At 42.3% G+C, this 16356-nt stretch overlaps 1 protein-coding gene across 3 annotated transcripts; it reads right to left on the bottom strand.

Annotated features, from left to right (window-relative positions):
- Positions 1–2569: 2569 nt before the first annotated feature.
- GSTA3 (glutathione S-transferase) lies at positions 2570–13528 on the bottom strand. Of its 3 annotated transcripts, none has more exons than XM_085216927.1 (7): positions 13448–13528; positions 10677–10798; positions 9962–10013; positions 6752–6884; positions 6273–6414; positions 5121–5252; positions 2570–2856 (listed from the first exon to the last, which is right to left on the bottom strand). In XM_085216927.1, exons 2-7 carry the CDS (start codon positions 10761–10763, stop codon positions 2731–2733), a joined length of 672 nt encoding a protein of 223 aa, XP_085073053.1. In that variant the 5' UTR covers positions 10764–10798; positions 13448–13528; the 3' UTR covers positions 2570–2730. The 3 variants fall into 3 exon arrangements, with proteins under 3 accessions (XP_085073053.1, XP_085073054.1, NP_001290086.1); XM_085216928.1 differs by having other exon boundaries at positions 10677–10782; positions 13448–13485; NM_001303157.1 differs by lacking the exon at positions 13448–13528 and having other exon boundaries at positions 2731–2856; positions 10677–10763.
- Positions 13529–16356: the final 2828 nt, after the last annotated feature.

Here is a 16356-nt window from a genome sequence, read left to right as displayed (position 1 = left end):
TCTTTTAAACTCAAGGATAAGTTTACGCAAGATAGCCCTGCAGTTATCATTAAAATAGCTCCATCACGACTCTCTCCCCTCAGAAGCACACTTCCTGCTTTGAGATTTTCTTCACATTCCCTCTAGTTTGCTCCCATTCTGTTACGTACTCAATACCCTAGAGGGAGAGATGTCAGCTGCATGACTGTTAGTTTTTCCCTCAGCAGTTGGGAGGTAAAAGGGATGAAAAGTGGAGAACTGATGGGCAATACAAACTTCTGCTTTGAAACTCAAGGTGGGCATGGAAAGAAAGACTTTTGCACCCAGTACAGTAAGTCTGTATTTGCTGCCTTCTCTCTCATACTGCATGGAGCCTGGACCATCAGTATGGCTTGTTAAACTGCTGGTGCTCTCTGTGCCTATGCCATGTCCTATCCCATACAGCTCCATTCTTCCAGAAATGCAGTTGTCATTAACGCTCTGTATCTCTACACAGTTGAATTGCAAACAGGATGTGCTAGAGTATTTCCAGTACATCTATTTTCAGAAAATTAGCTATCTTGTTTAGCTTGCCTATAGTCTTGATAACACTGAGGGACATGCTGTGTTTTTATTTTTAAAATTTTACAACTGTAATAATATTTACAGGATCTCTCCACCTTACACACACAGGAATAACTCATGTAAGGATATTTTCTACTTCAGTTCTATTTATGCCTGGAGTATGAAGATGCACGTGAATAAAGAATTTGCTAGCACTCACTGTGTTACAGATGTACTTAGACATAGGCTTGGCTTCAGATGGAGAAGTACTGCAAAAAGACGAGTTTCAGTTTGCAGTTCATAACCAAAAAAATACACAATGGTATCAAAAGTAGCAGTAAAAGATAACTTGCCTTTGATAAAATGCAGAGCATATTTGATCTATACAGGCTGGATTGCTGGGCTGAGGCCAGTGGGATGAAGTTCAACAAGACCATGTGCCACGTCCTGCACTTTGGCCATAGCAACCGCAGCACACTACAAGCTGGAAAGCCCCAAGAAGGAGAAGGATCTAGGGATATTAGTCAACAGCCATCTGAACATCAGCCAGCAGTGTGCCCAGGTTTCCAAAAAGGCCAATGGCATCCTGGCGTATATCAGAAATAGTGCTGCCAGGAGGTGCAGGGAGGTGATCATTTGCCTGTACTCAACACTGGTAAGGCTGCACCTTGAGTGCTGTGTTTGGTTTCGAGTCCCTCACCACAGGAGGGACATTGATGCTCTGGTGTGTGTCCAGAGAATGACAGAGATGTTGTGAGGGGTCTGGAGCACAAATATTATGAGAAGTGACTGAAGGAACTGGGATTGTTCAGCCTGGAGAAGAGGAGGCTCAGGGGAGACCTTATAGACCTCTACAACTACCCAAAGGGAGGTTGTGACAAGGTGGGGATCAACCTCTTCTGCATAATTAGTGATAGGACTAGAGGGAATGGCCTCTAGTTGTACAAGGGGAAACTCAAGTTGGACATTAGAAAAGATTTCTTCTCTGAAAAAGTAGTCAGGCACTGGATCAGGCTGCTCAGGGAGATGGTGGAGTCACCATCCCTGGAGGTGTTCGAGAAACATTTAGATGTTTTACTAAGGGACATGGTTTAGTGGGAAAATATTGGTGATAGGTGCACAGTTGGACTTTCTGGAAGTCTTTTTAAACCTTGGTGATTCTGTGATTCTACATTCAGTTGAAGACCCCATTTCATCTTACTGCACCCTAAAACAAGTAATTCCTTTTGTTTTACAGCTAATGTAAAGATGTAGGGAAAAGGTGAATAAAACAGACATTTTTGTATTACTTCAGAAGCAGAGAAATGGATATGTTCAATTAAACAATGTCTTCTAGCTGTGACTCTGCTACTGTTTCTTCTCACTGTGTTTGCAGAAGAACCAAAATTTTGGCTAGCCCATCTCTGTTGAAGGAACAGTGGTCTCAGCTGTCTACACTGGTGCAGCTCTGAAGAGAGCATGCATATTCTGCTGCCTGGGAGACCATGGTGAGTATGCTGTAGAGCAAGCAATCTGCAAAGAAGGTTCATTATTCTCTTTTCTCTTTACCAAATACATCTTTCAAATTTTTTCCAATTTCTTTTTTTCTCTTTGTTCTCTTCTGTAGTCGTTATTTTGAAGCCTATTTTCACAGAATCATAGAGATGGAATATTCTGGGTTGGAAGGGACCTTTAAAGATCATTTGATCCAACTCTCCTGCAATGAAGAGGGACATCTACAGCTAGATCAGATTGTTCAGAGACATTCAGCCCCACCTTGAATGTTTCCAAGGATGGGATGTTCACCACCTCTCTGGGCAACCTGTTGCAGTGCTCTCAGGTCTCCCTGGAGCCTTCTTTCCTCCAGGATGAACAGCTCCAGCTCTCCCAGCCTGTCCTCACAGCGTAGGTGTTCCATCCCTTGGATCATTCTGCCATGCTAGCACTTCATCACTCTCCTTACAAAGGATTAAGTTCCTTACTCTGACAGAGTTCTTTGCTTCCATTCTGCTTTGTTTGCATGTGCTGCAAAGCGTTAGACACCTAAAAAGGCAAATCTGCTGTCACATTGCCAGAGTAAACAGAATGCTTTATTTCACTCTTCTATTTATTTCTACCATTGCTTTTAAGTACAGTAAAACTTTACTGAGTTTCCTACTTCCTTTAAGAGTTTGGGTTTTGATGTCTTTCTTCCCAGCACTTTGGGACTTAGTGAAGTTAACATTGCACTCAGTCTAGCTTAAAAATTTTCATCACAGTTGCTACATAATTTTCATCTGGTGGGGGTTTTCTTGGGCTGCCAGGCTGCAGGAACTTCTTAATTGTAGGCATGTTGCTCATTTTGGTTTTAAAAGCCTGAAAAATAAAAGCGAGAGAGATAAGTCCCGATGACGTGAGCAGCAACGTTCCATACATAGGACACTGGACAGCTTCTTCCCCCTGCTGGTAGAATAGATTCGTTCAGGCGCTGAGCAGGTCTACGCGGGCTTCTCCTGCCTAACACGAGAAGAACCCAGCTGATGCCAAATGCTTATTCTTACCAGCAAAAGCAGTGTTGGAGCAAGCAACACCTAGATCTCCACGGTCTGCAAGAAACTGGAGGCAAAACTGCAGTATCTAGGAGCATCAGGGATTAGTTTGAAAGGTCCATGTGAACTAACTAAGATCATGTCCTTTTTTCTTTCTTTCTTTCTTTCTTTCTTTCTTTCTTTCTTTCTTTCTTTCTTTCTTTCTTTCTTTCTTTCTTTCTTTCTTTCTTTCTTTCTTTCTTTCTTTCTTTCTTTCTTTCTTTCTTTCTTTCTTTCTTTCTTTCTTTCTTCCTTTCTTTCTTTCTTTCTTTCTTTTTTCCCATTGCTTCTTATGATGGTGCAAACTTACCACCTAGGAAAACCAAATTAGCAATGTGATTTCTGTTTTTACCACAAGGCACTTCTAAGACTGCATGGGTGAAGGTGAAATGGCTGGAAGCCATTTCTTTGCTCAACTCAGTTGTCCTGTGCAGGCTTCTTGTGCTATGTGTCTCACTCAACACAGCCAAATTATTTATATGGAGCTGGCAAATATAGCATGGGCCTCAGGCCAGTTTCCTTCTAGGGTTTTGTCTGGTGGCCAAGATGAGGATGACTTGAGCATCTCAGATGACAAGAGATGCCTTATCTCACTGTACAGTCTGAGAGGACCCACTGGAGCAGATTTTGAGCATCTGGAGATCCCACAGTTAGCTCAGCAATATTATGCACATGAGAACCTTCTCTGACAATAAGACTAAGAGAGAGGAGCTTCACAGAACAACAGCCATTTCTTGCTGGCAAATGTATGAACATTTCTTCTTCCTTACAAGCACTGGAAAGATAAGGGAGAATGCAGGAAGGAGCAAGAAAAAAACTGTGAAGTAAAAAACCACCAATATAAGTATTTTCTCTTCTGGCAATAAAGGCATCCTTATGATTCAAGTCATGTCAGACAAACAGTGCCCATACCTGGTGGACAAGATATTTTCCCAAAAGATGGGAGCTAGGGGCCAGAATTTCCTGAGGCTGAAAAATGGTGCACAGGTTGCAGTCTGTCACAAAATTCTGCCAACTTTGTTGCTAAAGCAGCTTATTCTGTCATGCTAAATTCAAACTGCTGGGGTTGGGATTTGCAGGGGGAGGGGAGAATATCACATCGCCTCCCAGCTCCTTTTCCACAAGTACCAAGCAGAAATTCCAGTTAGGATAGTCTGATGCTGGACTGTTTATTTTGTTCATGGGATCAAAGCCGAAGTCTTTGAGTGCATCCTTTAGGTTAACTGTTTTTAAGCACAAAGCATTGATCTCAAGCATGGCATTATCAGTCTAAATTTGCATTGCTTGCACTGCTCTGTTTACCAAGACTACAGGCACAAGGTTGAACTACTGAACAGTATTTGCTTCTTTTAGTCTCAGACTATTTGGATCCACTGTATCACAGCTCTTACTCCTGCAGGTTTGCTCGAGCACTGGGCTCTACAGCATGCTGCACATCTGGAATTTTCTGATTTCTGATTGCCCTACTTCCACTTGGCTGCAGATTTTGCACATCTTACAAAAGCAGAAAATTCATCCTTGATGATATTAAGTTGATTACTGAAAGCAAACTGTGGTTGTTTTTTGTTTGTTTGTTTGTTTGTTTGTTTGTTTTGGTCAGGGCTTGAATTTCTAGCCATGCTGTAGTAAAGTTAATTAAATCCCACTTATAATATCAGCCAGTACAGAAAATGGCATGCTCTATCATATTCTAACATGTCAGTCTATGTCACAGACATAGTTTGTTATTAGTATTAGATAGTATTTACGAGCAGGAGACAGAAAAATGAAAACAGGGCAGCTTAGATAAGTGGTTTCCTTAGAATGACATTGATTTCTACTGAGATGGCATAAGCCACTTGAAGAGGGAGAGATATGCCTTAAACAGGGGCACGATGCCTTACAACAAATCAACAAAATCTATTCCCTGCTGTGCTTTATGTTAAACAAACACAAACACTGGTAGTTTGCAGAATGGAGAGACAGTCACTGCAGGACTGTCCCTTCATGAAATCTTTGAGATCTTTGTACTGTGTGGTTCCTGAACACAAACATGTTCAATAACATCATTACCTGCAGCTGAGGAAACCCAGAAAGCACAGAAGGTACTTTCTCCTCCACTGCTAAAATGGCTTCCATGAGCTGAACATCTGCCCAGCTGAATCGGTTTCCCACAAGAAAGTCTTGGCCATGCTGTTTCAAGACCTGTAGAATACAAGAGAGCATGGGTTGCAGATAATACCTGGCAGCTAAGCCTTATGGCACAGCTGTAGAGCTAATCAGTGACCGTAAGTGATTATAAGTGAAGTTTCACTTTTTAGCTAGAGATCTGTAAGCCCAAATCATTTCACTGTTGTTGGAAAAAATCAGAACTTTTAGTACACATATTACAAACTCTGGTCATTTCGTAATGATGGGTGACGATTGGTACTGGGAAAACAGACAAAACCACATGCTTAAATAAGCTATTATCAGATATAAGGTTATAAATAGAGATAAGAAGGAATTGGAGAAAATTCGTAAAATTGCCATTTAGATATTTAATTTATGGTTCTGTTCAACATACAGGAAACAAACTTAGTAGGCAAAATCACAATAGCTAACCAAAGAAAATCTCTGCCTCTGGGAGCAAGTTGTTATAGTAATAGGAACTTCTAGGATGTTCAGCCTTTATTATTGTTTTCCATCAAAACTAAATGAATGTTACAAAAGTGAACAGTGTTGCCAGGTCTTGTGGGTTTGGTTTGCTGTTTCTGCAAGTGAGGCATGCAGAAATCTGAGGCTGTTATTTTACTAAAGCAGTCCTAATACCTCAGTGTTTTTGTCTCTCTATCTGATTTATTTGCAAGGGATTTTTTGCATTCTTCAACTGAGGGATAGCAGAGAGATGTGCTCTGAACAAATACAAGAGTGGAATTTTCTCTCACAGAAAAAAAAAACCAACAACATATGTGCTTGCTTTTACATCTGCAAGAAGATATGCTGTGTAAACTGAAAACATTTCACTTTGTTTGCTTGGTGGCTGTAACAGTATTAAACAGTATTACATCCCTGACAAAATAAGCTAACAAACAGAAGATTTGCTGTATCATTACCCCTTCTTTGTGAGAGCCAAGAGGACTGAGAATCTGGATCAAACTGTACCACAAGTATGTTCTTACTTTTGGGAAAGTTTCTGATAACTGTAAATACAAGTTTTCTGGGCACATCCTCTCCATCACATACCTTTTCAAAGACAGGGAAGTACCTCTCTGTTGCCTTCTCTGCAATTGTGGCAATATTTTTCTCCTTTGCCTCAGGTGGAGAGAAAGGAAACATCAAAATCAATTGCATCAGATCTGATATTCCTTCCACATACATGTCAATCCTGTTTGGGGGAAGGCAACAGACAACAGCATGGGAGTTATTTCATCTGTATTCCAATTAACTAAGGCAACTTACAGGAATTGTATATCACCATCACAGTGCCAAATTTCATAGTCAAAACTAAATACAAAATAAAGCTAAGTAAGTTTTAAAAGGACTAAAAGCCTGTTTCTATTCAACAGCATTTCATAAGCAGTGGTTAAAACCTAAACAAAGGCTGCTTTGTTGCTTAGCCTTTCTCACACCTTTCTATTGGATTTACAGGGTTGCATTTGTTCAGTGCAATGCAGCTATCAAATAACAGATTGCTCATTTAGCAAGAGGAAGTGTCACCGTACAGGGCTCTCTCCTTCAAGTCTTTCCCATAGAGATTGTATTTCCCTGCTATGTAGCTGAGGATGGCTCTGCACTGCACCAACTTCATCCCGTCGATCTCAACCAGCGGCAATTGATGGAACATCAGGGATCCATCTAGGACACAAAGTCGAATGAGAGCTTGTTAATTCCTCCTGGAATTCTAGCTTTACAGGAGAGTGCATTTCTTTTGCAGAGTAGATCATGCCCTAATTCAGAAACTCCATGTGGTTAATTAACACTGTGGGAAAGATTAAATGCTGTCTGGTAGGCATCAGGTTTGCAGCTTGGTCAGAGAGGTGCAGCTGGGCCCCATGCTTTGCAGCTTTGCCAGAGCTGCACTGCCTGATGGGAGCTGGCACCACTCCCTTGCACTCCTGGTCGCTGGCCCTGCTGGCAGGAGAAGGCTGACCCACCAGTTCCAGCCCCAGGGACCTGAGGAGAATGAAGAGCTGTGTCAAATCTGAACTTCAGAACAAAAAGCCCAATTATTTTGAATGCAGATCAGTTCCTTGGCAGGCACATAAACAAGGATGGAAATAAAAAAAGGGGTAGTACCACAGTAAGATTAAGCTACTGGGACAAAGGGAAAGGTCAGGGCACTGGGAGCAGCAGTGCTAGATTCATTGTGAAGCCAGGGACGGAGAGTGTGACAGCAGCTTGCTGCTTCACTAAGTTTTGCATAGTTGCTCCAGAAACAGGACTTTGAGCATCCCTGTAGATTTCCATTACAGGCCTGTCTGTCCCCAGTGTCATTTCACAACAACTCAAACCCATCCAGCCGTGCTACCACCATCCCCTCTTGCCCCTGTGCTGACAAGCCCTGTTTTCCCCAGTGCTGGAAGCAGTCTGATCCTTTAGCAAGGCTGTGCTGAGACTTTGTGTTTGGCATAGCAAAGCCAATCTTTTCTAGTGCAGTTTTCTGCTGATCTCATTTGCCAACTTTGGAGATACTCCCTGCTCCATTTACCTGTTTATGGGCATCCAAAGAACAATCCTGACCTGTTAAAATCACACAGAAGCTCTAAATCCAAGCAGACAGCTGCCACTTTGCATTGCTCAAAGTTAAGCATTTATTTGAATTGCTTGGTCATTATTACTAGTGCATTTCTTCCAAGTAGAAGAATTTATGGCACCTTTACCTACTCTCTTCTTTACGGAGCTACTATAATACTCTGCTAACCAAGAATTAATAAAAAATCTTCATTACATCACTAATTTACAGCTTAAATTCTCACTCTCTTTGTGGCAAGGAATAGCTCATTTATTTCTCATAGACATTAACAGAATGATCCTGTGTCATCATGTCTTACCAGAACACACCTCTGCAGATTAGGAAAGAATATCACCTATAAGAAGTCCCCTATCTAGCAGAAATAACATAGGATGGGAAAAATAGCAGCTATATAAGTATACTTCTCATACTTCAATAGAAGTTGCACTAAGTGGAGAATAAATCTGACTTTCTGCCCCTTGACAAGAAATATAGTGCAGCAAATGTGAGAACATTGAATGCCTGGTTTGTTTCTTCTCTACAAAGAAGAATTTTTCTCTTATGACCATTAGTGGGCTGCTTCTCCTGGTTTTGCAATGGGACCTCTTCACATAACCACTGCACATAACATACATGCAGGATTTAAAGCAGTTTGCCACTCATTTTGCTGACTGTATTGTGTGTCTGATGATAGTCTGTGGGCATACATTAAAGAGCAATAACCTGCAGGCCTGTTTGCCACAGAACAGCAATGTTTCTCGACATCAACCTGTGGCTATGTAGGTCAAGACAAGCCAGCAGGTCTCAGGCTAGTGGGTACAGGCCTGGCCAGGGTGATGTACTGGCGTATCTCAGTCTCTAAAGCAGCTGTCTGGCTGCAAGATACAGCTGGAACTGAAAAACCAGGAACAGTTCCTGGCCTGGGCTGAATCCCAGAAAGTGCTGGAGGATTGCTAGAAGATCTTCAGTTGGCACAGGCCAGGGCCACACCTGGCCAGTGGTAACAGTACTCTGAAGTCTGAACTCAGGGCTTCCTGGCACAAGGCTCACTGGCAAGGAGAGAGAAAAAAACTGGAGGTAGAGGGAGTGGTGGTTACTCATGTTCAGTCCTGCTCTGATCATCTGGCAGTACTCCACCAAATGACTAATATTCGTCTTTCTTCAACTTATCATATCAAAGCCAGCCTTTCTCTTTTTGCTCTGAGCCTCTTAAGCTCAGTATACATATATACATGAAGAGCCTTCATTTTCCTTAGAAGACTTCCCTGTCCTTTTTATTGCCACTTAATTCTTTTCTCTGGCTACAGATAGGCTTCATTACTAAACGCAGAATCATGCCATTCTTTGGGTTATATATCTTTAAGAAGGAAATTCAGATTTGGGTACCTAACTATATACTACCTAAACTATTGTATTTAGGGCTATATTTGTTGTCTTTACAGCACACAACCCTCCCACATCATCAGATTCCCAGCCAGCTAGAGCTACAACTGATCTTACTGATGCCACTTTTTTATTGCTGTTGTTTCGTTCATTTTAGTTTTGTTTTCATCTTTTCTTTAAACACAGCTTTCCCCATCTGAGTGGACAGCCCGAACACAGTCAAGTCCTTTTCAGGGTGTCTCTCTGCTGTGCTGGGGTGTTCCTGTCTTGGGCAGCAGGAAAAGTTCAGGACAGGCACACCTGGCAGTGCTCCTCACAGGCCCAGCTCCTTCCCCACCTGGGCAGCGAGGCCTTCCCCCTCCAGGGTGGTGCAGAGGACTTCAAACTGGGCTTCAGCTGAGCAAGTATGAAGGCCAGTGGCTGGGGGTTTGCTGTTGGGATCTGGTCTCACTCCTACAGTTTATGTAAAGGTTTTCTGGCTGCTTGGACCACGTCAGACTTATTTGGGGGAAGATTCATGGCTCTGGCTCATCCAGCACAGCTGGCCCCCTTACTGTCTTGTCAAATCCTACCTTAAACTTCCCAGTGCTAACCATATTTAATGTGTTACTGTGACCACAGTCATAGAAGCTATGACTTCAATCTCATAGGAGTTATTTGGTACTGCAAAGAACAGATTACACAAAACCAGCATTTCGGCATTCAAGATGTATTCTTAGAAGTTTGCTTTGGTTTAAGTAAACTGCTTTTAAATCACAAATGTAGCTAAATACAAGCAACTTTCTGATTGCCAAAGCCTCAAGCATCACAGTCTTACCTTGGCCTAACTTCAGTAACTGCTCTCTTGTTTGCAGAAAAATTTCTTCAAACTGGAAAAGAAGAGAGAAGAGCTCTTTATGTTTCTGACATTTTTCTCCAATTGACTGCACATAACCTCGAGCAGAACAAACCAGCCAAGCAAAACACGATGAGTTGAGGCTTCGGCTGTGCTGTTTGACTGTGAATCCCCTGAGGACTCTCCACCCATCCCCACGGCTGGATAGCAGCGGAAGGACCTGGCCACTTCTGCCTGGTTGCACTGATTCAGAAATTACTGGAGTGCAAGCAGAAGTAAGACACAGACATCTAGAGGGAAGAGCAGACTGCAGCCAGTGCCAAGGGAAGCACAAGGTAAATCAGCGCCTTCTAACACCACCCCAAGAGAATGTGGGTCAACAACATCCTTTTTTTTTTATACACTTTGCAACTGCAATCTAAATGAGACTGAGCAAAAGTGATTTTGCACAGCTGGAAAACTGAGATTCATTAAAGGCCTTTTAAAAAATCCCTGTTTAGACCCACTAGACTGATGTTACCTCTGGGAAACCCAAAGCTCCATTGAGTTTGCATCCCAAATACCAGCCACTGAACAGGGTAGGTACAAACCTAAATTAATTTGAAGATGAATTTATTCACCCTTTTGCACCCTTATTCCCTGTGTGCATATTAAATTGTTTCACAGTGTTCATTTAAAAAGCTGAGTGTCAACCAACCTCCACTCCAGCTGCAGCTAGCAGCCATCGGATGGACTCCATTCGCCCTCTTCCATTGATATAGGTGAGCCTGGGCTTCTCCGACATGCTTCTGAGCTCCCCGTACCTTGAAAAATATTAAGCTGAAAACAAAGATCTCATAAAGCAAGTGTAAGTACCATTATTTGGGGGGAAAAAAGAGAAAAACCTTTTATTCTCACTACATCTGCTGCAAGTGTACATTATTTGACTTAAAATATGAGAGATGGATTAGTGACAAGAGAGACTATAGAATCATAGAATCATTAAGGTTGGAAAAGACCACTGAGACATCTATTCCACCTGTCAACCCATCCCCACCATGCTCACTAACCACGTCCCTCAGTGACACATCCACACAGTTCCTGCACACCTCCAGGGACTGTGACTCCACCACCTCCCCGGGCGCCTGTGCCATTGCCTCACCACTCTTTCTAAGAAGAAATGTTTCCTAATTTCCAATCTGAACCTCTCCTGGCTCAGCCCGAGGCTACTACCTCTTGTCATATACTAGGAAAGGAAAGATGTGCTGAGTGGTAAAACCTTTCCAGTGCTACTATGAAGGGGTTTTCTTGGTCATCTGCAAAAACAGACATGTTTAAACAAGCAATCTGAATACTGAGCTGGAGGGGGAACCTCACTGTATTACGAGACATTAATATAAAGCCGCTGGAAATCCACCATGCCCTCAAGGCAGTTACTCAGTGACAATCATTGCCACGATCCCCAGTGAAAAGAGGGAAAAGAAAAGGTGTTATACTGCTAGGCTGAAATGTTCCTAGCTTTTTTTTTTTTTTTTTTTTTTTTTTTGCCAGATGTCAGAACGCATCATGCAGCTTCATCTGTCACCCACTTCTTATCTTACGTAAATGAATCATTGATCTTCCCCCTCTGTTCCAAGAGGCAGGTTGAGCTGCCATGGCACAGAACCATGGAATAGCTTGAGTTGGAAGAGACCTCAAAGATCATCTGGTTTCAAACTGCCTGCCAGGGGCAGGGTTGCCAACCACTAAATAGTTGCTAGATCAGTTGTCTTGAACAGCCTCAGCCCGTCTCCTCAGTGCTTATGGTCTCCCCCAAAACCATACCTGCAACCTGGCTGCAAGTTCCCCCAAAATGTATCCCAGGGCACAAGGGAGTAGGTGTGCCCATGGGCCTGCATACCATGATCTCTGCAGCTCCCTCATAGCACACACCTTTGCACCAAGAGGGACTGTGGCACAGACAGAAAGTTGGTATGAACCTACTTCATGCAGTATGGACAAACAAATGGGCTGTTTGTGTTGAAGCTGGAACACATATTTACCTTAATTTCTGTGTTCCATTGCCCTAATTGCTAAAAAAATGGGACTAGAATTCCCCTTTCACAAACAAGTTAGTGTCATACACTACAGAATGGGAGAAAAAAAGCTTAAGGATGTTCTAAAAACAAAACAAGATAAAAACAAACAGAAATCCTACAGATGATTTCAATTTTCTCAGAGCTGAAAACAAAAGCTGCAATTCTCATACTGTTGCTATCACATGACTGCACCCACACTTCATTTCCCATTTAAATAAGGTTCAGCGCGTTCTACTGATATTTTCTTCAAATCACACTGCTTTTTAAGTGTGCTTAAAATGAAGTACATTCAGACAATCCTTTGCCAAAACTCCATTTTAAAGAGCAATCAGAACAATTCTGGTAAAAACGTAGTTGTGCTTTTACATGTGATTTTGACAACATAATCGGAATACAAAAGAGAAAATATCACCTCCAGTTTTAGAACACAAACAACTGTTGCTAATTAGTAAGTGTAAGTCACTGTAAGTCAGTGGTTGCATTCGTTTCTACACATGCTGAGCAAATAGTTTTTCTGACGTGACTGTGCAGTTTATCTATCTATCCACAGCTAACTGGTGCCTCTTCATTACCATGCTTATCAGAAACATTGTGTCATATCATTTCAACACACACTGACCCTGCTTGTAATGCACCAAAACGTACAGTAAATAAGACGTTAACTACACAGCCAAGGGTTCTACAACTGCACAGGAAAACATAGGGAATGAAAAGCATTAGGCAACATTTTATTGTTTTACATGAATGAGAAATTCTGTATACCATTGAATTATGTGAAGAGTAATCACAAGTAGACAATAAAAACTTGCCATCAGCTGCAGCTTTCTAAAATAAATAATAACTCCATCAGCCATTAATGGATTTTAATAATCTTAAACCTCTGACACAGAAAGAAATACTTGGGTTTTTTTTGTAGCCTTCTCAGTCTTAGATCCATCAAACATCACCACTGACTACAAAGGGCCCCGCCACACACCTATCTACACTTGTGTTACAGTGCCTGGATCAGAAGCTGAGTCTTGGATACATGCCCATTTGCCTGTTGCCACTGGAGATGGGCAAATACCATTCCAAACTTGCTGAAGACCTTTGTCCTACCGAAAAGACAGCCTGGTGCTTGTCAGGAAATGCAGGTGCAGTCAAGCTCTCAGCATCAGCACTTTGGTGGAAATGCACAAATCACCACTGCTTCAAGCACAAAAGAAAGCGGATGTATCTACATACGTATACATTTACCATTTTTGTCTAAACTCCATATTTCTGTCCTATTCTCTCTCTCAGCGCTTAAGAATCTGCTTTACCCAGATGTGATTCACACGTCAGGATTAGTTTCCTGATTAAAAAGATCTTTCTTGCTCTATATGGTAGCCCAAACACTTAAAGAATAGGGAGTTTAGAAGCCTGTACTTACCTTCTGTACTCAGTCTCCACTGCTTACGTGCGCAGTCCCACTTCTGGTTTAACTTGGCAGCTCCTCCTCCTACGCCTGGGGAGTTCCAGCCATACCCAATAAGAAATAAAGTCTCCTATTGCCATTAATCTGATATTATGGAACTTAAAGGCATATGTATCTGAAGGTGCCACTCAAGGCAGAGGCTCTTTTGCCGCTTGCTGACTTGACCATATTATGGGGTAGTCACACAGTTTCTATCGTAGCCATCTATTCAAGCTCCTCTTTTGGAGTTACTGGGGCATTTTACACACATATAAGAGAAAGACACTTTAAAACGCTGAGAACATCACAGGTTCTTCTGTATCTTATTTAAGATAATAGCAACTTTTTAAAAACTATCCAGTACATCTTCTAGACCTATCTTAACAGTAACCAAGGTTCTTAGTTTCAGTGTTGTCTGGCAAAGTAAGGGATAACGATTCCCAACTACTTCTAAACACAGCTTGCCGGTGACAATTGACTTAGTGATAACTTGGTATAAAAAATAGATGAGCAGTTTATGCAACGATTTAGCCCATGTCTAAGGAAACCGTACTGATTTTGCAATTGAGTGTACATGGAGATGTACACACAGCATATACAGAGATGAAGTGAAGTATGACTTTCCTACCCTGTTTCTGTGACGTATAGTTACCTCTCACCTCAGCTTTGCTATCTGTGTGTCAGATAAAATGATCAAAATGGAAGGGAGTGTGGACAGACACAAACATAGCTTAATAGATATGAAGTAGGATTTGGACAGCAAAGATCATTTTCTCACATCTAGTGTATGCTCACATAGGATGTGGTATCTTTACTCTCTGCATCAGATGTTAGCACAGCTAATCTGAAGGTCTGCCCGTAAAGCAAACACTGAGTAATGGTACAGTCATGGCTGTACCAACGTAGCATCAGAAGCTGGGGAATTTCAGGAACAAAGTCTTTACCTGACTACTTTGAAGAAATTTCAAAATGCTGCTACTTTCTTTTTTTCCTCACATTTCTGGTTCAGTTGCAGTTTATCTGCCTGACAGTTGCTGGCAATCTCCTCTAGAGGATGCATTTTCACTTGAATCCTCTTGGAAATTTGTAATTTATGTTCTTCAAATGTTGATAGTGTCAGCAAAATACAATGATATGGTGCTTCTTCCTGCTTTGCCTAATTCTAACCCTCTCAGATTCATCGTCTGGAGAATAAAGTAGATCATTAAATGTACATTTCCATATTGCTTCCATGTCAAATCCAATTAGTAACCTCCTGAAAATTCACATGTACAGGCTGGAAGTGTTTGCCCGTACCTGTCCCTGATGGCAGCACTGAGTGAAGATTAAGCTGTTCCTGCTTTGAGGTCTTTGATATCTCTGATTTGAGGCACCATAATGAGCAGTCAAGCAAACTGTTCTGATGCTTTTTGGATTTACTGAACAATGTCACATCCAGATTCAACAGTTGTTCCCCCTCCACACATCCCAGTTTGCCAGAAAGAGTTTATCCTTTGTTATACTTAGAGGATGTTTGAGGTCCCTTCCAACACAAGCCATTTTATGATTTTGTGAAATTTTTGTTTTGCTTTCAGCTCAGCAATTGTGAAAACAATGTAACCTCTATAAGCTCCATTGAGATCCGTATCTACTGCCTATGAGATTTCTTTCATCTCTAAGTTGACTTTTTGTATAATCCTCCAGAGTAGAACAGAAAACAAATCTGTTTTATAAAAAATCTGGTAAGCCACACCTGTGAGCATCCAGGCAGCTGGCATAGATCCCAGGTACCACTTAAAGGATCTTGGGTTGGGCACAAGCATGCCCTACCCAGCATGTCAAGTTCCCAGTGCAGTCTGTGAACACACTTCATGATGATACACCTTAGAGAACTCAAAGACTTCTCTAAATGTGATGCTCACAAACCACTAAACTGCTGTCTTGGAGCACCATGCCTGATTGCAACTTTTGGCAGCACCTTTTCAGGGGTAAGGGCTGAGCATGCAGCTAAACGCTGCTGGAGAATGAAGCAGGGAGTTAGGAGGATTCCCCCTGTTCTTCCAATCAAGCTCTTAAAATGAAGAACAAGCACACATTGATAAAACTAGAGTCCACAAAAATGGTTCAGCCAAGTGGTGTATCACACAACCCAAGACATGCTGACCTGTCATACTCTGACACTCCAGGAAAGACTCTAGTTTTGTCCTGAAAGCCTTACTGAACACCCAAGTATATAGACTCTTAGAATTCTGTGATCCTTAATTGGAAGGGACCCATAAGGGTCACCAAGTCCAACTCCTTGCTCCACGTAGGACCACCCAAAATTCAAACCCTACTGCACACACACTCCCTGAACTCTGGCAGCTGCCCTGTGCAGCCTGTTCCATGCCCACCGCCCTCTGGTGCATGACGTGTCCCTAACCCCCAGCTGCCCCTCCCCTGACACAGCTCCATGCCGTTCCCTCGGGCCCTGTCGCTGTCACACAGAGCAGAGCTCAGCGCTGCCCCTCTGCTCCCCGAGAGAGCACACTATTGGCTCATGTTCAACTTGCTGCAACCAAGATCACCATAAATATGATGTCAGCCAAGTTGGCATTGTCTCCTGCACATTTCTGCAGGCCAGTTGGCACTTACCCAGACCACCAGCACAGAAAATTCTGAGAAAATCAATCCTAATCCTGATTTACACTCATCATGCAAGGAGTGTAAACGGCAAAGAAAGCTTAAATGGACGGACAGAAACAAGATTTATGCTAGAAAAACAAAAGGCCAGCACACAGACCCCAGTATCAGCATGTGCCTCCCCTTGTAGCAAAAGTTTCCTAGCACAGCTGTGACTGGGGCCAACCAGCTCTGTCCCACAGGGTGCCCAGGCACTGCGGGTGGGCAAGTGTGGGCCAAGGATC

Source organism: Meleagris gallopavo, chromosome 2, assembly GCF_905368555.1.
Source record: "Meleagris gallopavo chromosome 2, MGAL_WU_HG_1.1, whole genome shotgun sequence".
Lineage (NCBI taxonomy): Eukaryota > Metazoa > Chordata > Aves > Galliformes > Phasianidae > Meleagris > Meleagris gallopavo.
This window is presented reverse-complemented; position numbering and strand designations above follow the sequence as displayed.